This window comes from Dasypus novemcinctus, chromosome 11 (assembly GCF_030445035.2).
Source record: "Dasypus novemcinctus isolate mDasNov1 chromosome 11, mDasNov1.1.hap2, whole genome shotgun sequence".
Classification (NCBI taxonomy): Eukaryota; Metazoa; Chordata; class Mammalia; order Cingulata; family Dasypodidae; genus Dasypus; species Dasypus novemcinctus.
Window position 1 is genome coordinate 58,938,572 of NC_080683.1, and position 21,459 is coordinate 58,960,030.

Genomic DNA, 21,459 nt, shown 5'->3' on the forward strand with positions numbered 1-21,459 from the left:
ATTGGAATCAGTTGAGGGGCCCTTGATTAAACTACCTGTTAAGATTAGGGCTTTAATTCAACCATGTCAATAAGGAGTGACTCCTCTTGAGTCTCCGCCCCCTTGGTGGGCCTATATAAACAGACAGACACTCAAGAAGACACACGGGAAGAGAGACAGCTCTCTCATTTTTTATCCTGGGGCCCTAGAGAGGGATGAACCATTCATCCGATAGTTTGCAGTTGATATAGAAAGCCTGGAAAGACACGAGCCCTATGCCAAGGAGAGGGGAAGCCCTGAGAGACAAGCCCTATGTCCGCTGAGGTTGGGAAGAAGCTATACTCATGGAACCTCAAGAGGAAGAGGAGGCCCAGGAAAGAGAGACCAGGCAAAAATCAGTGACCATACTGCTTCAACACATGACAGGTGACTTTGAGTTGGACTCTTTAGGGCCTTGTAACTGTAAGTTTTTCCCCAAAATAAATACCCTTTATTTTTTATTTATTTATTTATTTTTATTGACTTTGTAATAATATTACATTAAAAATATATATGTGAGGTCCCACTCAACCCCACCCCCCCACCCCCCCAACAACACTCGCCCCCACCATCATGACACATCCATTGGACCCGGCAAGCACATCCCTGGGCACCTCTGCACCTCATATACACCGGTTCACATCATGGCCCACACTCTCCTCCACTCCATCAAGTGGGCCCTGTGAGGATCCACAACGTCCGGTGATCACCCCTAAAGCACCATCCAGGGCAGCTCCACGTCCCGAAGACGCCTCCACCTCCCATCTCCTCCCGCCCCTCCCCACACCCTTTGTCCATCATGTCCACTTTTCCCAATCCAATGCCACCCCTTCCACGTGGACACTGGATTGGTTGTGTCCATTGCACCTCCATGTCAAGAGGAGGGTCAGATTCCACCTGGATGCTGGATGCAATCCTCCCATTTTCAGTTGTAATCACTCTAGGCTCCATGGTGTGGTGGTTGTCCTTCTTCAACTCCATCTTAGCTGAGTGTGGTAAGTCCAATAGATCAGATTGTAGGTGCTGGAGTCTGTTGAGGCTCAGGACCTGGCTATCACATTGTCAGTCCAGAGATTCAAATCCCCTAAATATATCTTAAACCCCAACATTAACTGCACCTCCAGCACATTAGCATGAAAGTCTTATGAAGGGAGATCCCATCTGAGTCCAGATTCATCACACATAAACACCATTTCCAAAGAGGTGCCATCTGCCCTGGTAGTTAACCCCATCGGCCATGACCATAACTCCCATGGGTCTCTTTAGCCCTCAAAGGAACCAATATCTGGGGGTTGTATCTGCTTTATCTGTCTCTCTGACTCTGCTCAGTTGTGCATGAGGGCAAACCTTCTGCCAGCCTCCAGACTCTTTTTTAGAAACTCGTAGCCATATAAACTCATTTCTCCTTTCCATTTCCCCCTTACTTTAGGTCAAACAGCATTTTAAAGTCATGGTATTTTATGTAGACATGGATATTCTGCTGATCCGCATTGAACCTTCCGTATAAGGTCATTTTCCAGTTGCATCATCAGTTGGTAGTTGATAGTGGTCCCTCGTTGCCAGGGAGGCTCATCCCCGGGTGTCATGTCCCGCGCTGGGGGGAAGGCATTGCATTTACATGCTGAGTTTGGCTTCGAGACTGGCCACATTTGAGTAACATGAAGGCTGACAGGAGGAAATTCCCAGGCACAAAGTTGCTCTAGGCCTTGTTCTTATTTTGGGTTTATCAGCTCACAAGCATAGTCATTAGCATCTGGGGCTCACTGTTGAACCCTCACTCCCTCCCGGTCCCCACCACTGTACCTGGGAGACTGTCGCTGCTCCCCTAGGGACCACGACAGAGCACCACTGGCCAGGAACCCAGTACCCCCCCTACTGTGGTTTTTAATTGTTGCCACTATGAGTATATCCAAACATTACCATGCACCCTGGACATATGTTCTGTACAGCTCCCTGTCAGTCATATATCACCTGTCATTGGTATCCCATACCAGTATCCCTCCATTGCCATTGTTGAAACACTCTGTGATCCAGAACTCCCCGAAATTTGAAGCCCAATATAATGTCATGGTCCCTTACTAGGGAATGGCATATAGCGATGAGTTTAAAGGATAGATAAAGAACTTGGATAAAGTTAGATAAAGAACTTAGATAAAGAATGTTGACTTGAAAAAATTCCACATCCTATTTTTTTCTTCTTTTTTTTTTTTTCCCCCCCCCCCCCTAATTATTCAGCTTTTCTTCACAGGAGTCCTAGACCACAGCAATGTATATATATAATATACAGCACTCCCACACATCCACCAGAAAACCTTTTCCCTTCCACAGTGATACTCTTACGCCCTATTCATATCATATTTACTTAAAGTGATGTACAGAGTCTGGGACATTAGCTTTCTAACAAGGTGACATCTGTGCTTACATTATGGTGCATACTTTAGGATACACAGTTCTTTACATTTTTAGTTATCCTATGTTTTACATTATGGTTTACATTATCAGTCTGTCATCTCCTATATGTTATGGTGTAATATTACATGTTTTATATCCATCTTTGTGTACTCTCAAGAAACTCCTCTCTTACCCCCCATTTACTTTGGTTCCACACATTTAACGTCCATTTTCCCTTCCACCTTGGTGCCCTCAGTGATAGCCAACCTCCGTTTCCTGAGGAGCCACTTCCAGAGATAGATGGAATAGTGTTCAGGGCCTAACTTGCTCAACTGCCCCAATGCCCTGGGAGCCACCCTTTCTCTCGAGGGATACAGTTCCCTCTATTGGATGGCATTAGTCCTCCCCAGGATGTGGGTCCACCCCCACTCTCACTACTTGGGTTTCTACCCCATGGTGTCACCCACTCTGGCAGAATGAGCATTTAGACATTCCCCAGGAGCCCGTCCTGCATCAGACCCTCCCCTCCGAGCATTCTAAACAGGTAACCCTCTTTATTATATTTTGATATGATTTTCTCGGCATTTTACTCTCCACCAACACCTGACCCTCTCCTGGTTCGTATGCTACCCCTCCCTCCCCCCACTTTTGGGCAACGTTACCCATCCGTCCCTCCCCAGCCACCCTCAAACCCGCAAAGCCCCAAGCAAAGGCAACCCCTTGCCCCCCTTTTATCTCTTCTTTGTGTTCATACTTACCACCATCTCGTCTTAAATTCCACCCCTGCAGACATCGGCTCATATCCTTCCTCCACCCTCCGATTTCCTGCAAGCCTATCGTTCAGTCTCTTGCTATCTAGGGCAGCTTGTTTATTTCATATCATTGAGGTCATGTAGTATTTGTCCTTCAATGTCTGGGTTGCTTCACTCAACATAAGGTTCTCAAGATTCATCCATGTTATCACATGTGTTTGTAGTGTGTTTGTTCTTACAGCGGAGTAGTATTCCATTGTGTGTATATACCACATTTTATTGATCCACTCGTCTGTTGATGGGCATTTGGGTTGATTCCAACTTTTGGCAATAGTGAACAATGCTGCTATGAACATTGGTGTACATATATTGGTTTGTGTTCTTGTTTTCAGTTCTGCTGGGTATATTCCCAGCAGTGGTATTGCTGGGTCATATGGCAAATCTATGGCTAGTTTTTTGAGAAACCGCCATACTGTTCTCCAGACTGGTTGGATCCTTCTGCATTCCCACCAGCAATGGATGAGTGTTCCCCTTCCTTCACATCCTCTCCAGCACTTGTATTCTTCTGTTTTTTTCATAGCTGCCAATCTTATGGGTGTAAGATGGTATCTCATTGTGGTTTTGATTTGCATTTCCCTGATAGCTAGAGATTTGGAACATTTTTTCATGTACTTTCTTGCCATTTGTATTTCTTCTTCGGAGAAGTGTCTGTTTAAGTCTTTTTCCCATTTTTTAAATGGGTTGTTTATCTTTTTATTTTCAAGATATAGGAGTTCTTTATATATGCAAGTTATAAGTTTCTTATCAGATATATGATTGCCAAATATTTTCTCCCACTGTGTGGGCTCCCTTTTTACTTTCTTGACAAACTCCTTTGAGGTGCAGAAGGCTTTAATTTTGAGGAAGTCCCATTTATCTATTAGTTCTTTTGCTGCTCGTGCTTTTGGTGAGATATTCATAAATCCATTACCTATTACAAGGTCCTGTAGATGTTTCCCTACACTGCTTTCTAAGGTTTTTATGGTCTTGGCTCTTATATTTAGGTCTTTGATCCATCTTGAGTTAATCTTTGTATAAGGTGTGAGATGGTAATCCTCTTTCATTCTTCTACATATGGCTATCCAGTTCTCCAGACACCATTTGTTGAATAGGCCACTCTCTCCCAGTTGAGAAGGTTTGGTGGCTTTATCGAATATTATGTGGTTGTATATGTGAGGTTCTATATCAGAGCTTTCAATTCGATTCCATTGGTCTATATGTCTCTCCTTATGCCAATACCATGCTGTTTTCACCACCGTAGCTTTATAGTATGTTTTGAAGTCAGGTAGTGTGATTCCTCCAATTTCGTTTTTCTTTTTCAGTATGTCTTTGGCTATTCGGGGTCGCTTTCCTTTCCAAATAAATTTCATAGTTAGTTTTTCTAGTTCCTTAAAGAAGGCTGCATTGATTTTTATTGGGATTGCATTGAATGTGTAGATCAATTTTGGTAGGATAGACATCTTAATAATGTTCAGTCTTCCTATCCATGAACAAGGAATAGTCTTCCATTTATTTAGGTCTTCTTTGATTTCCTTGAACAATCTTGTATAGTTCTCAGTGTATAAGTTCTTTACCTCTTTAGTTAAATTTATTCCTAAGTATTTGATTTTTTTATTTACTATTGTGAATGGTATTTGTTTCTTGATTTCCTCCTGATCTTGCTCATTATTGGTGTACAGAAATGCTACTGATTTTTGCGCATTGATCTTATAACCTGCGACTTTACTAAACTCATTTATGAGTTCTAGAATCTTCGTTGTAGATCTCTCAGGATTTTCTATGTATAGGATCATGTCATCTGCAAATAATGAAATTTTGACTTCTTCCTTTCCAATTTGAATGCCTTTTATTTCTGGTTCGTGCCTCAGTGCTCGAGCAAGTACTTCTAAGACAATGTTAAATAGGAGCGGCGACAGTGGGCATCCTTGTCTTGTTCCTGAGTTTAGAGGGAAGGAGTCTAGGATTTCTCCATTGTAAACAATATTGGCTTTAGGTTTTTCATATATACTCTTTATCATGTTCAAAAAATTTCCTTGTATTCCAATCATTTGGAGTGTTTTTATCAAGAAAGGGTGCTGTATTTTGTCAAATGCTTTTTCTGCATCAATAGATATAATCATGTGATTTTTTTCCTCCAATCTGTTTATATGGTGTATTACATTGATTTTCTTATGTTGAACCATCCTTGCATACCTGGGATGAATCCCACTTGGTCGTGGTGTATAATTCGTTTAATGTGTTGTTGAATACGATTAGCAAGTATTTTGTTAAGTATTTTTGCGTCTAGGTTCATTAGAGAAATTGGTCTGTAATTTTCCTTTCTTGTGATGTCTTTGTTTGGCTTTGGTACTAGGGTAATGTTGGCATCATAGAAGGAGTTGGGTAATGTTCTTTCTGTTTCGATGGTTTGGAATAGTTTCAGCAGGATTGGTGTCAGTTCTTTCCGGAATGTTTTATAGAATTCACCTGTGAAGCCATCTGGCCCTGGGCTCTTCTTAGTTGGGAGATTTTTAATAACTGATTCTATCTCTCTGCTTGTGATTGGTTTGTTAAGATCATCAATTTCTTCTTTTGTCAATATGGGCTGTTTATGTGTTTCTAGGAATTTGTCCATTTCCTCTAGATTGTCATTTTTGTTGGAATATAGTTTTTCAAAATATCCTCTTATGATAGTCTTTATTTCTGTGGGGTCAGTGGTGATATCGCCTTTCTCATTTCTTATTTTGTGTATTTGCATCTTCTCTCTTTTTTTCTTTGTTAGTGTTGCTAAAGGTTTGTCAATTTTGTTAATCTTCTCAAAAAACCAGCTCTTGGTCTTGTTTATCTGTTCAAGTGCTTTCTTATTTTCTATTTCGTTTAGTTCTGCTCTTATCTTTGTTATTTCCTTCCTTCTTCTTCCTGTTGGGTTACTTTGTTGTTGTTTTTCTAATTCCTTCAAATGTGCAGTTCTTCAATTTTTGCTCTTTCTTCTTTTTTGATATATGAATTTATGGCTATAAACTTCCCTCTCAGTACTGCTTTTGCTGCATCCCATAAATTTTGGTATGTTGTGTTATCATTATCATTTGTTTCAAGGTAGTCATTGATTTCTTTTGAGATTTCCTCTTTGACCCACTGTTTTTCTAAGAGTGTGTTGTTTAATTTCCAAATCGTGGTGTGAAATCTGGGCTTCTTTCCCTTGCAAATCTCCAGCTTGACTCCACTGTGGTCAGAGATAATGTTTTGTATGATTTCAATCTTTCTGAATTCGTTCAGCCTTTCTTTGTGGCCTAGCATATGATCTATCTTGGAGAATGATCCATGTGCGCTTGAGAAAAATGTATATCCTGCTGTGTTTGGGTGTAGCGATCTATATATGTCTATTAGATCGAGCTCCTCTAATATACTATTCAGATGTTTTGTTTCTTTGGTGATTCTCTTTTGAGATGTTCTGTCCAGAGTTGATAGTGGTGTATTAAAATCCCCCACTATAATTGTAGATGTATCTATTCTTTCACTTAGTTTTTCCAGCGTTTGCCTGACGTATTTAGAGGCACCCTTGTTAGGGGCATAGATATTTATGATTGTTCGATCTTCTTGACAGATTTTCCCTTGGACTAAAATGTAGTATCCTTCTTTGTCTCTCACAATTGTTTCACATTTAAAGTCTATTTTGTCTGATATTAATATAGCTACTCCTGCCTTTTTTTGGTTATTGTTAGCTTGTATGATTGTTTTCCAGCCTTTCACTTTCAATCTCCATGCGTCTCTGGGTCTAAGATGTGTCTCTGGTAGACAGCATATGGATGGGTCATATTTCCTTATCCAATGTCCCAGTCTGAATCTTTTGATAGGTGAGTTTAATCCATTGACATTCAGTGTTATTACTATCAAGGAATTATTTGTGTTAGCCATACTTTGATTGGATTTGTGTTTGTCATATTTTGTTTGTATATTTTTTTTTGTCTTTTTTGTTGTTGTTGTTGGTCTTATACTCTCCTCCAACTTTGCCTTTCCTGTTTTTTCCTTTCTTCCTGCAGCACTCCCTTTAGAATTTCTTGAAGGGGAGGTTTCTTGTTGGTATACTCTTTCAGTTTCTGTTTGTCTGTAAATATTTTGAACTCTCCATCATATTTGAATGCTAGTTTGGCTGGATAAAGTATTCTTGGTTGGAAATTTCTTTCCCTTAGTACCTTGACTATATCATACCACTGTTTTCTTGCCTCCATGGTTTCAGAAGAGAAATCAGCACTTAATCTAATTGAGCTTCCCTTGTATGTGATGGTTTTCTTTTCTCTTGCTGCTTTTAGGATTTTCTCTTTGTCTTGAGCATTGGATAATTTGACAAGTATATGTCTTGGGGTGGGCCTGTTGGGGTTTATGACTTGTGGAGTGCGCTGTGCTTCTTGGATATGTACATCTGTCTCTTTCAGTAGATTTGGGAAGTTTTCAGCCATTATTTCCTGCAACACTCTTTCTGACCCCTTTCCCTTCTCTTCACCTTCTGGAATGCCTATAATACGTATGTTTGAGCGTTTTGCATTGTCATCCAGGTCCCTAAATCCTAATTGGATTTTTTCTATCTTCTTATTGACCCCTTCTACTATCTGTTTGATTTCTGATGTACTGTCTTCCACATCACTAATTCTCTGCTCTGTCTCTTCTAGTCTGCTGATATTTGCTGCAAGTGTATTTTTGATTTCTTGAACTGTGGTGTTCATTCCCATCATATCTGTTATGTTTTTGCGTATGTCTGCAATTTCCCCTCCAAGTGATGTCTTCATGTTGTTAACCTCTTTCATTACTGCATCAAATTTGTCGGTGATAAATGTTCTGAGATCTTTCATTGCTTGTGCCAAGTTTTGCTCCCCTTCGTGATTATTGGTTTGTTGATTGGATTCAGCCATGTTTTCCTGATTATTGGTTTGGTTCGTAGATTTTTGTTGCTTTCTGGTCATCTCTTTATTTTGACGAATTTAATCAGTTCCTTAGCTTCTTTGTCTGCTCTTGGAGGTTAATTAGTTGTTATTTTTGCACAGGTGTTATATCTTCTCTTTGTCACTTTTTTCTTCTTATTCTAGTTACTTGTTGTTGGTTAAGTTCACTTTAGAGGAAAGTATTAGTGTTGGGGAAAGGCAATTGTGTAAGCAAGGGAAAAGTGTAAAGTTGTATTGGTGATGTATGTTAATAAAGCAAGAATATGAGATCTGGAAGGATGGAGGTTAGATTCATGTAGATTGTATAGAGTTATAGCTGTAGGTAGAGTACCTTTTATGAAGTAGATGACTGAATTTGGGAGGAATATGGTATGAACTACACAGCTATTGTTTTCATGAGAGAGGGAAAAAGAAAAGAAAGGTAATAGTTTCAAGAGTGGATAATAGACAGAAAACAGAACAAAGGTATTAGAAATTAAGAGTTAGACACTTTGTGGATCAAAGAACGGGAGGTGGGGGGTGGAATATAGGAGAGACAGTAGATGATAGTGGATATCAAGATGCAGGGGAAGGGGGATAGTGTAGGTAGCCTAAATCAGTTCACACAGAAATGAGGCAGTGGAGGATGGGAAAACCCAGCAAATGTGAGGTGTTCCCTGTAGCACCTATTGTATACTTGAATTAAAGTAAAAATAAGTGGAAGATGAGGGACAAGAGGGAAAGAGAAAACCGAAAAAAAAAACAAAACTAATTATAATAAAGAAAAAAGAAAGGCAAGAAGAAAGGAAGAAAGAAAAAGAGGATGGGCAAACGGTGGGGAACGGATAGGGAGAAGAGAGATACAGGTACACACGTGTCACAATTGCAACACTATCTAAAACAACAACTTCCCCCCCTTTGCCCTAAAAACCCCGTCTGTCTGCCCAAATGGGTCTGCAAGCACCTCCCTTCCCACAAACCCCCAATAGGCCGCCCAGGGCCCACGAACTCCCCAGTACTGCAGATGCTCAAAAAAAAAAAAAAAAAAATTAAGTAAAATAAATTAAAAAAAAAAAAACAAAAAACAAAAACAAAAACAAAACAGAAACCCCTCCGCAGGCCCGGCTCCGCCCGCCGCGGAGGCTTGGACCGGCTCTGCCCGGCTCCTCACGCCGCCTTGGCCTGGCCTGGCTCCGCCCAGCTCCGCTCGCTACAGCGGCCCAGCCGGCTCCGGCATCCACCTCCCGCCACCACGGCCTGGACCGGCCCTGCCCGGCTCCGTACCCGCCGCGGCCTGACCCGGCCCCGCCCGGCTCCAAACGCTACCGCGGCCCGCAGCCGGGGCCTGAACCGGCCCCGCCCGGCTCCAAACGCTACCGCGGCCCGGCTCGGCCTGGCTCGGCCCCGCCCGGCCCCGCTCGCCGCCGGCGCAGCCCGGCCCGGCTCCGGCGTCCGCCGCTGCGGCCCGGCCTGGCTCAGCCCCACCGAGCGGGGCTAGATGCCTCGTCTCCGCCTACCCAAGGAGGGAATCCTCTACAGGTAGCTGGGATCTCCGTGTATATTTCACAGACGAATCCTCTCTGTTACCTTCCCTCCAAATCGATGTCCAGACACCTCCGGACCAGCAAAAATCCTGAAACAATCCGGTCCCAAAGAGTCTCCAACGCCGCCCAGCCGATTCCCTGCAGAAGACCCTAACAGGGATGTTCACTCGGCCGCCATCTTGCCCCCTCTCTCATAAATACCCTTTATAAAAGCCAACAGATTTCTGATAGTTTGCATCAGCACCCTTTTGGCAGACTAATACACCACCCTATTATTAACACTTTGATGTGGAACATTTGTTACAATTGATGACAACACATTTTTCTCATTGTTCTATTAACTATGGTTTAATTTAGGATTTTGTGTGTTGTGCAATTCCATGGCGTAGCAGTTTGGCATTGGAAATATGAATTTCCAAAATTAAATATTGGATTGTTTGTAAACTGGTCTGTTCCTCTGGGACTGATCAGATTATGATTAGAGCTTTGATTGGGTCACATCAGTAGGACACTGAGCCCTGCCCCCTTGGTGGACCAGGACTCTCAGAGAAAACTACAGAGAAGAGAGGTGGGGTTTTGACCTGGAGCCCAGGAAGTAAACACACAGAAGGAGCAGAGCAGCTGAGCCTAGAGAGGAATGAGCCCCAGGGAAAAGATGACTTATCCCAGCCTACAGCAGATATTGGAAGAAGTTGGGACCACAGAACCTTAAGAGGAAGAGGAAGGCTGAATGTTGGCAGCCATCTTGCTCTAACATGTGACAACAGACTTTGGTGAGGGATGTAACTTACGCTTTATGGCCTAGTAAATCTAAGCTTCCACCCCAAATAAATACCCTTTGTAAAAGCCAAGAGATTTCTGGTATTTTGCATCAGCACCCCTTTGCCTAATACACATGGATTTTTTAAAAACTTTTTATTCTTTTACTATATGTACAGCCTAACATTTCCCCTCTTAACAACAATCATATATATATTATATATATTTCAGTGCTGTTAATTAGTCATGATAATGTGCTAACATCAATATCCATATCCAAAACTTTACAGTCAACCTAAGTAGAAATTCTGTACAATTTAAGCATGAACTCCCCATTCTCTACCCCATCCCAGTCCTCCCTGGTTACCAATATTCTAGATTCTAACTCCATGAATCGGCTTGTTCAAATTATTTTGTATCAGTGGGATCATACAGTATTTGTCCTTTTGTGTCTGGCTTATTTCACTCAGCAGAATGTCTTCAAGGTTCATCCATGTTGTTGCATGTATAAGAACTTCATTTGTTTTCATGGCTTCATAATATTCCATTGAATGTATATAGCACAGTTTGTTTACAAGTTCATCAATTGACGGACACTTGGATTGCTTACATCTTTTGGCAACTGCGAATAATGATGCTATGAACATCATTGTTTAAATATCTTTCCAAGTCCCTGCTTTCAGTTATTTGGGTATGTACCTAGTAGTGTGATTGTCAGGTCATAGGGTAATTCTATATTTAGCTTTCTGATGAACTTCCAAAATGTCTTCCACAGCTTCTGCACCATTTTACATTCCCATCAGCAATGAATGAGTGTTCCTGTTTCTTCACATCCTCTATAACATGTGTAATTTTAATTTTCTGGGTTTTTGAAAATAGTAATCATTTTATTATCTCATTGTGGTTTTGATTTATACTTCCCTAATAGCTAGTGATGTTGAGCATCTTTTCATGTGCTTTCTAGCCATTTGTATACCCTCTTTGGAGAAATATCTGTTCATGTTTTTTTGCCCATTTTTGAATTGGGTTGTTTTGTCTTTTTATTGTTGAGTTGTAGGATTTCTTTGTATATTCTAGATATTAAACCCTTATCAAATATGTGGTTTCCAAATATTTTCTCCAATTGAGTAGGTTGTTTTTTCACTTTCGTGATAAAGTCCTGTGATGCACAAACTTTTTAATATTGGGGAGATCCTATTTGTCTGTTTTTTCTTTCCATGCTTGTGCTTTGGATATAAAGCCTAAGAAACCCATTGCCTGAAGATGCTTCCCTACATTTTCTTCTAGGAGTTTTATATTCCTGACTATTATATTTAGTTATTTGACCAATTTTGAGTTGACTTTTGAATATGGTGTGTGGTAAGTTTCCTCCTTTTTTTGCAAATGGAGATCGTTTCCCAGTACCATTTTTTTGGAGAAACTATTCTTTCCCAATTGAGTGGTCTTTCCCCTTGTCAAAACCAATTGACCATAAATATGAGGGTTCATTTCTAAGCTCTCAATTCTATTCCATTGGTTTATACACCTATCCTTGTGCCAATACCATACTGTTTTGATTACTGTGGCTTTGTCTTTGAGTGGTCTTTCCCCCTTGTCAAAACCAATTGACCATAAATATGAGGGTTCATTTCTAAGCTCTCAATTCTATTCCATTGGTTTATACACCTGTCCTTGTGCCAATGCCATACTGCTTTGATTACTGTGGCTTTGTAATAAGTTTGCTTTCTTTAAGATTTATTTTATTTCTTTCTCCCCCCCCTCCCCCAATGTCTGCTGTGTCCATTCACTGTGTGTTCTTCTGCATCTGCTTGCATTATCTGGCAGTGCTGGGAAACTGCCTCTCTTTTTGTTGCATCATCTTGCTGTGTCAACTCTCCATGTGTGTGGTGCCACTCCTGGGTGGGCTGCACTTTTTTCATGCAGGGTGGCTCTCCTTGTGGGGCGTACTCCTTGTGCGTGAGACACCTCTATGTGGGGGCACCTCTGTGTGGCATGGCACTCCTTGCCCACAGCAGCACTGTGCATGGGCCAGCTTACCACACGGGTCAGGAGGCCCTGGGATCGAACTCTGGACACTCCATATGGTAAACAGACACTATCAGTTGAGCCACATCCACTTCCCTTTAATAAGTTTAAGGTCAGAATGAAGTCCTAGAACTTCATTCTAGATGGCTTTAGCTATTCAGGCCTACTTACCCTCACATATAAATTTGATGATTGACTTTTTCACTTCTGAAAAGAAGGCTGTTGGTATTTTGATTGGTAGTGCATTGAATCTATAAATCAGTTTGAGTAGTATGACATTCTAATGATAGTCTTCCAGTCCATGAACACAGTGTAGCCTTCCATTTATTTAGATCTTTGATTTCTTTTAGCAATGTTTTGTAGTTTTCTGTCTACAAGTCCTTTATAACCTTGCTTAGAGTCATTCTGAGATAGCTGAATCTCACAGTTGCGATTATGAATGGAATTTTTTCCTCAATTTCTTTTTCCAATTGTTCATTGCTTGTATATAGAAACACTCCTGATTTTTGAGTGATCTTCTACCTGCCACTTTGCTGAATTCATTTATCAGTCTAAGAGCTGTGCTGTGGATTCGTCATGGTTTTTTTATATAGGATTGAAATGCAGGAGGTCAAGCCCTGGTAGGCTGATGGTATGTTTCGATATTCCAGAGGAACCACATGGGAGGCCAGCAGCAGCCATGCCGATTATTACTTGCAGAGCCCAATGGTGGCAGGTCAGGAGGGATGCTCCACACTGCCCTTCATCTACAGCAAGACTATATACCATTAAGCAGCAGCAGGATAATGAGCAGTGCAGGGAACAGTGGGGAAAGTCAACCTCATAGTTAATTATTACTATACCTTATGATTATGATCTCAGTACGTATTTTCATTGTTTACTGTGTCTTGTTCTTCCTGTTACGTATATAGGCTGCTGGCCAGTTCAGCCCTACCCCATTCCATTCCTTAGAGGTTGCAGAGAGGGCATTTCTGCCTCCACTTACCCCACAAGGATGATACCATCTGCAAATATGGAAAGTTTTACTTTTTCCTTTCCAATTTGGATGCCTTTTATTTCTTTTAGTTGCCTAATTGACCTGGAAAGAAATTCCAGTACAGAGTTGAATAATAGTGGTGACAGTGGGCATCCTTGTCTAAAGGGAAAGCTTTCACTCTTTTACCATTAAGTAGGACATCAGCTGAGGGCTTTTCATATATGCCTTTCATCATGTTGAAGTTTCCTTCTATTCCTAGTGTTCTAAGTGTTTACATCAAGAAAGGGTGTTGTCTTTTGTCAAATGCCTTTTCTGCATTGATTGAAATGATCATTTGATTTTTTCTTTCATTCTGTTAATGTGATGTATTATGTTAATTGATTTTCCTATGTTGAGTTAGCCTTGCATACCAGGGATAAACCCCACTTGATCAAGGTGTATAATCATTTTAATATGCTGTTAGATTCAGTTTGCTAGTATTTTGTTGAGGATTTCTGCAGCCACACTCATAAGAAATCTATTCTTGTGGTATTTTTATCTGGCTTTGGTATGAAGGTGACGTTGGCTTCATAAAATGATTTAGGGAGTGTTCCTTCCTCTTCAATGTTTTGGAAGTGTTTGAGCAGAATTAGGTGTCTCCTTGGAATGTTTGGGAGAATTCCCCTATGAAGCCATCTGTTCCCAGGATTTTCTTTGTTATGAGGTTTTTTGATTACTGATTCAATCTCTTTCCTAGTGATTGGTTTCTTGATATCTTCTATTGAGTTAATTTAGGTAGTCTGTGTGTTTCTATAAGTGTGGACATTTCATCTAGGTTATCTAAATTATCAGTGTACAATTGTTCATAGTATCCTCTATGTTCTTTTTTATTTCAGTGAGGTCAGGAGTAATGCCCCCCTTTTCATTTCTGATTTTCATTATTTGTATCCTCTCTCCCTTTTTTTCTTTTTTTAAAAGATTTACTCATTTTATTTCTCTCCTTTTCCCCCGCCACCCACCCCAGTTGTCTGTTCTCTGTGTCTATTTGCTGCGTGTTCTTCTTTATCCGCTTCTGTTGTCGTCAACGGCACAGGAATCTGTGTTTCTTTTTTTGTTGCATCACCTTGTGTCAGCTCTCCGTGTATGTGGCACCATTACTGGGCATGCTGCACTTTCTTTTGCGCTGGGCGGCTCTTCTTATGGGGCACACTCCTTGCGTGTGGGGCTCCCCTATGCGGGGGACACCCCTGCATGGCAGGGCACTCCTTGCACACATAAGCACTGCACATGGGCCAGCTTCACACGGGTCAAGGAGGCCCGGGGTTTGAACTGCGGACCTCCCATGTGGTAGACGGATGCCCTAACCACTGGGCCAAGTCCACTTCCCATCTCCCTTTTTCTTTGTCAGTCTAGTTAAAGGTTTGTCTATTTTTCTTTTATTTTTTCAAAGAATCAACTTTAGGTTTTATTGATTCTCTTTATTATTATTTTTGGGTTTTCTATTTCATTTATCTCTGCTCTAATCTTTGTTATTTCCTTCCTTCTGCTCCCTTTGTATTGTTTCCTCTTCTTTTTCTACTTCTTCCAATTTTAAGGTTACGTCTCTGATTTGAAGTCTTTCTTCTTTTTAAACATAAGGATTTAGAGCTGTAAATTTCTCTCTCAGCACTGCCTTCATTGCATCCCATAAGTTTTGGTATGTTGTTTTCTCATTTTCATTTGCCTTAAGATATTTCCTAATTTCATTTCTTATTTCCTATTTATGTTATGAATGTGTTAATTTCCATATATTTGTGGATTTTCCTTTCTCCTTCTCTTACAGATTTCTGCTTAATTCTGTTGTGGTCAGAGAACATACATTATATTATTTCATATTTTTGAATTATTGGGACTTGTTTTTTGACTCAACCTATCTGTCCTGAAGAATCAATCATATGCCATCAATAATAATGTGTATTCTATTTTCATTGCAGTGTTCTATATATGTCTGTTAGGTCTAGTTGGCTTAGTGTCTCATCCAACTACTGTACTTCCTTATTGATCTTATTATATGCTTTAAAAATTATTGTGAGTGGTCTCTTACTATTAATGTAGAACCATCGATTCCCTTCAAATCTGTCAGTATTTGATTCATATATTTTGGGGCTCTGCTGTTAGGTGAATACATGTAATTGTTACATCTTCCTATTGAATTGTTTCCTTTATCAGTAGGGTAGTGACCATCTTGGTCCCTCATAACTGTTTTTTATTTAAAAACTTTATCCATGGGAAACGGACTTTGGCCCAGTGGTTAGGGCGTCCATCTACCACATGGGAGGTCCGCGGTTCAAGCCCCGGGCTTCCTTGACCCGTGTGGAGCTGGCCCATGCGCAGTGCTGATGCGCGCAAGGAGTGCACCCATAAGGAGAGCCGCCCAGCGCGAAGGAGGGAGCAGCCTGCTGAGGAATGGCGCCGCCCACACTTCCGGTGCCGCTGACGACAACAGAAGCGGACAAAGAAACAAGACGCAGCAAAAAGACACAGAAAACAGACAACCGGGGGAGGGGAGGGGAATTAAATAAATAAAAATAAATCTTTAAAAAAAAAAAAAAAGAATGTTCTTCTTTAAAAAAAAATAAAAACTATTTTATCCAATATTAGTATATCTACCCCACCTCTCCTTTGGGTACTACTTTCATCATATTTTTTTCCCTTCCTTTCACCATCTGTCTACTTGTTGCTTCAACTTTAAGTAAGTCTTTTGCAGACAGCTTATAGTAAGAGTATGCTTTTATATCCATTCTGATAACCTCTGCCTTTGACAGAAGAGATTAATCCATTTACATTTAAAGTCACTACTGATAATGCAGACCTTTCTCCTGCCACTTTGCTATTTAGCCTTTGTAAGTCTTAAAGCATTTTTACTTACTTCCATTAAAGTCTACATTTACATGTATTTGCTATCCTTGTACCATATTGAGTGCCTTCTCATTTCTACCTGGATATATTTTTCACATATTTTCTTTAAAATTTAACATCCTGAATCTATAACAATCATATTTGGTTTGATACCAACTTGATTTCAACAGCATACACACATACACTTTTCCTATACCCCTCTGTTCCCACAACTTTTTTGTTCGTTACCACTTGTATCTTTGTTCATAGCATATCCAAAACCAAAGATTTAGCATTACTTATTATGCTTTTGCATTTTAGCACCTGTAAGAAATAGGAAGTGGCATCACATACCAAATATTAGAATACAAGAATACCGGCATTTTCAAAGACCCAACTGGTTACTTTTATCCAAGGTCTTGATTTCTTTATGCTGCTTTGAGCCACTATCTAGTGCCCTTTTCTTTCAGCCTGAAGAACTTCCTGTAGCATTGTTGAAGGGAAGGTCTCATGGTGATGAACTCCCAGAGCTTTTTTTAAAATCAGGGAATGTCTTAATCTCCCCCTCCTTTTTGAAGAAAAGTCTTGCCAGATATGGTTGGTAGTTGTTTTCTTTCAGTACTTTATTTCAACTCACTGCCTTCTTGCCTCCATGGTTTCTGATTAGGAATTGGCACTTGATATAATTGGGACATCCTTGTACATAACACATTGGTTTTCTCTTGCAGCTTTCATATCTCTCTCCTTGTCCTTTGTATTTGATAGTGTGATCAATATATAATGGTATATTTTTCTTCATGTTTATCCTGTTTGGTGTTCTCCCAGATGTGCATATTCATGTCTTTTGCTACATTTGAGAAGTTCTCTTATTATTTCTTTGAATATTCTTTCTGCCCCTTTTTCTCTTTCTTCTCCTTCTGGGACTCCCATAATGCATATATAGGTATGCTTGATGGTATCCTGGAGATGTCTTAGGCTATACTTCTAATTCTTTTGCTTTCTGCATTGCAGCATGACTCATTTCAATTGTCTTGTCTTCAAATTCTCTGATTTATTCTTCCACCAGCTCCAATCTGCTTTTTACAAATCTGTTTGTCATCCTTGTATAAGGGCCATGCTAATATCACTCTATTGTTCCAGTTTTAGTATATGTGCTGCCTGAAGTAAGTACATCCAATCTGCTTTTTAAACCCTGAGAATTTTTCATTTCTGTTATTGTGGTCTTCAACTCTAGTAGCTGAGTAGTTCCTTTTAAAATTTCTGTATCTTTATAAAGATTCTCATATTGTTTATTTATTGTTCTCCTGATATCCTTTAGTTCTTTTTCTGTATTTTTTTTTCCATCTCACTGAGCATTTTTAAGATCATTTTTTAAAAAAATCTTTGTTTGATATGTCCACTTTCCTGTCTTCTTCATTGGTGTTTTCTTCCTATGCATGGTCCATCATTTCCTGTTTCTTTGTCTTGTACCCTTTTGTTGTACACTGTACAACTGTATTTTAGAATGTTAACTCTGGGATTTATTTCCTACAATGTCTGTTTCTTGATTTTATAACCAGCTCGTGATAGGAAGAGATTTTCTTGGTTATCAGCCCTCCTATCAGGAAGGTCTGCCTAGCACAAATGTAGAGTGCATGGTCCTGTCTTTTCTGGACCTGTGCCTTGTCCTGGGCTTGTGCTTGTTAGTTGTTTTGGAGTTCCCTTGTTTATAGGAGTTTGAATTCCCCATTTATTTCCCAGGAGACAGATACCCCTCTCCCAGGTATTTAAGGAGGCAAGACTTTGCCCCAGACTATCCACTTCTATAGTTTTTCATTATCTCAAGCTACTATTGCCTGGAGCAGTTTCCCAAGTCAGTCTTTTCCTGATGAAATTGGGCCTGGGACCCACAAAGGGAATACAGACCTCTGCTCCCTGCTTTTGTTGTATTTCTCATTGTTTTTTCTTCTTGTGTCTCTTGTTGTGTCAGCCTGCCAACCATAGACAAGTGCTGATTTAATCAGCTTTAGTTCTTTTGTTTCAGGCCATCCACCTTCCAAAGAAGTGCCTGCGGGGAAGTACCCATTCATAGTCACCTCTGATGATGGGCGGAAGGTTCCTGTGGTCCAGGCCTATGCTTTTGGCAAATACCTGGGCTATTTGAAGGTTGAGTTTGATGAAAAAGGAAATGTCATCACTTCACATGGAAATCCCATTCTTCTGAACAGCAGCATTCCTGAAGGTATGTGAAATTCAGGAAAATGCTCCACAAACCAAAAATTAGGTGGCTGAATTACGGGTCTGTGTGTGTACATGTGTGTGTTTAATGTTTTGAGAGAAGACTGTAACATTTTGGAAAAACTTAGCCACTCCCTTGAGTTTACTTTCTTAATGAACAAGGAGACTTAAAACACACCCAAAAACACCATTTGCTTCTCCAAGTCCTCTAAGCATCACTCCTACTTCTCCCTCAGTGTTAGTCAGCCAAGGGGTGCCAATGCAAAATACCAGAAATTGGATGGTTTTTATAAAGGGTATTTATTTGGGGTAGGAGCTTACAGATACCAGGCTATAAAGCATAAGTTACTTCCCTCACCAAAGTCTATTTTTACCTGTCGGAGCAAGACACTGCCAACGTCTGCGAGGGTTCAGGCTTCCTGGGTTCCTCTCTTCCAAGGTCTTGCTTCTCTCTGGATTTAGGGTTCCTCTCTTCCCAGGGCTTGCTTCTTCCCAGGTTCAGGGTTCCTCTCTTCCTGGGGCTTGCTTCTTCCCGGGTTCAGGGTTCCTCCTGGGTCTTTCTTCTGTTTCCTCTGTAAGCTTACTTCCCGGGTCTCCAGCTTAAGGCTTCAGCATCAAACTCCAACATCAAACCCCCCCAACTCTGTCCTTGGCCATGCCATTTATCTGTGAGTCCCTACCCACCAAGGGGCGGGGACTCAATGCCCTAATGACGTGGCCCAATCAAAGCCCGAATCATAGCTTAATCATACCCAGGTACAGACCAGATTGCAAACATAATCCAATATCTATTTTTGGAATTCATAACCATATCAAACTGCTACCTCTTAAAAGCTTTACCCTGTCATGAGAAAGCCATTCTCAAGTTGTGCCCAGAGAAGAACTGATTACTTAAGTAAAAGGGTTCAAACTGGCCCATGCAGGGCTTAAATCCTGATTCCACCACTGAGAAGCAAGTTGCCCAGTCTCTACAGGCCTGTTCCTTTATCTGTCAGATGAGGGAGTTCATCCTGTTTTGTCAGGGACTCAGAGTAAAAAATACATTTTACGTCATCCATATTCACATAGTATATGTGAACATACTCCTACCATTCTAACTTGCCCCTTTCTGTTCACCATGATCCATTTGAGGAAGAATGGGCAGTGAAGTATCATAACATAGACATCTCAGTAAGCTGGTGGGGGAAGGGCCCAGGACTACATAGAGTGTTGGCCCAGCAGAAAACCTCAGCAGGCCCATCACACCTGCCACAGGAATTTTCATAGCCTCCCCCCCGCCCCCACACTACTCATACTCTCCTAGGTGGGCCAACAGGTGCTCATAAAGTTGTGATGTGTTGATGTTAAAATATTTAGCATGTCATTAAATTAAGATCCATTCTAGGTCGTTTACTAGGAAACAAAATTAAGCCTCCTAAGGAAATGTTATGGTCAAAACCAAAACATACACATTTATGCTAAAGAAATGTGTACTCACAAAAGGTAAAGTAGTATCAACTTGATTCCTTCTTGAGAATTTTGCTCTCCTTTAACTGCAGATTTTTTTTTCCTTTTCTAGATCCAAGCATAAAAGCAGACATTAACAAATGGAGGGTAAAATTAGATAATTATTCCACCCAGGAACTGGGGAAAACAATTGTCTATCTGGATGGCACCACTCAATCATGCCGTTTTAAAGAATGTAACATGGGCAACTTGATTTGTGATGCTATGGTGAGTAGTCCACAGGAACAGAAGGCCTGTGCCTACGGGGAGAGAAAAGGAGAAAGGGAGGAAGGAGGGAGGGAAGAAGGACAAGCTGATGTAGAATTGGGGATTTTTAGAAAATTAGTGCCTAAATAAAGTTGTGGCATGGCTTCACAGTGTGTGCCTTGTAAAGGTGCCTGAAATATATCAAGTGACTCCATTTATTGCTTTACAAAAACTGAAACCCTTATGAGTTTGTTTGGGGTGATGAAAAAGTTTTAGTAACATATGGTGGTGATGGTAGTACAATATTTTAAGTGTAATTAATATCACTGAATGAAAGTGGTTAAAATGGAAAATTTTGCCACGTTACCACAATAAAAATTTTTAAAAAGATAGAATGGAAGCCTTTAAGGTGTTCAGCTTAGATATCTGCATTTCAGATGTTACTTTCCTTTTATAAAAATGATCAGAATACACAGACAATCTCTATTACCCTGAAAATATAGACACAATAGATACAACATACCCACTTGTGCCTAACTTAGCCAGATGGTTTTTTGCTGGACTGTCCACTTGGCTGCAGAGAATTTATGTGTAACTGGGACCCCCTTCACAAGTGTAGAAAAACACACAATTATAATATTAAGTCCTGTGCTGAGTAAAATCACCCCATGAAAAGCACCTCTGTCCATTTGTCTGGGGCACACTAGCCATAGTAGCCCAGCCCTGTGCGGGGCTTGCTCAGCCATGGTCTCCCAGGTCAGATTCACCACTCCCACATGTTCAAAGCCCACTGCCAGGAGGACCATTTCTTGGTCAGTGCTCAGGACCATACCTAGTATACAACTGTACTCAGAAAATGTTTGCCAAGCAAATGACAATGTTCATGCTTTCAAAAATGAGACAAATGTTGGCTCCTCAGCATCATGCAGTCAGGGTGAAAGAAGTAGCTTAAGAGTATCTATAATATTAATGTATAGCAACAGGTCTGAAAAGAAATACCCCAGGCTGTTACAGAGCTTACTCACCTATCTCTCTGTATAAGGTTGGGGCAAGTGTAAGAGAACTTTTATTTTTTGTGCAATTAATTTTTTTTTTCCAAAAGAGAATGTATTAATGTATTTCTTGAAACTAAACATACATTTTGTAAAAGAAAAGAAATTTCAGGAGACTCCGTCTGAGCCTCCAAAATTGGCAACATGAGGCTGGGGTTCTCTAGCATGAGGTCTGAAGTAGAATAAGCTTTAGGGTCCTGCCCTCAGGAGTAAGCACGGGGCATAGCTGCCCTGGAGGAGGCT

The 21,459-nt window shown here is 40.6% G+C and overlaps 1 protein-coding gene and 1 non-coding gene across 6 annotated transcripts in view; one reads left to right on the top strand and one right to left on the bottom strand.

Annotated features, from left to right (window-relative positions):
- NT5E (5'-nucleotidase ecto) overlaps positions 1-21,459 on the top strand; it is a 109,450-nt gene that overhangs the window by 60,223 nt on the left and 27,768 nt on the right. For all 5 annotated transcript variants that reach the window (XM_058307115.2, XM_058307117.2, XM_058307119.2 and 2 more), the window contains exons 4-5: positions 18,279-18,476; positions 20,031-20,185. In XM_058307115.2, coding sequence (XP_058163098.1) covers positions 18,279-18,476; positions 20,031-20,185 — 353 coding nt within the window. The remainder of the gene's footprint in view (positions 1-18,278; positions 18,477-20,030; positions 20,186-21,459) is intronic.
- LOC111759537 (U6 spliceosomal RNA) lies at positions 17,320-17,426 on the bottom strand. The gene has a single exon (XR_002793491.1). It is a non-coding gene; the product is annotated as a U6 spliceosomal RNA (small nuclear RNA).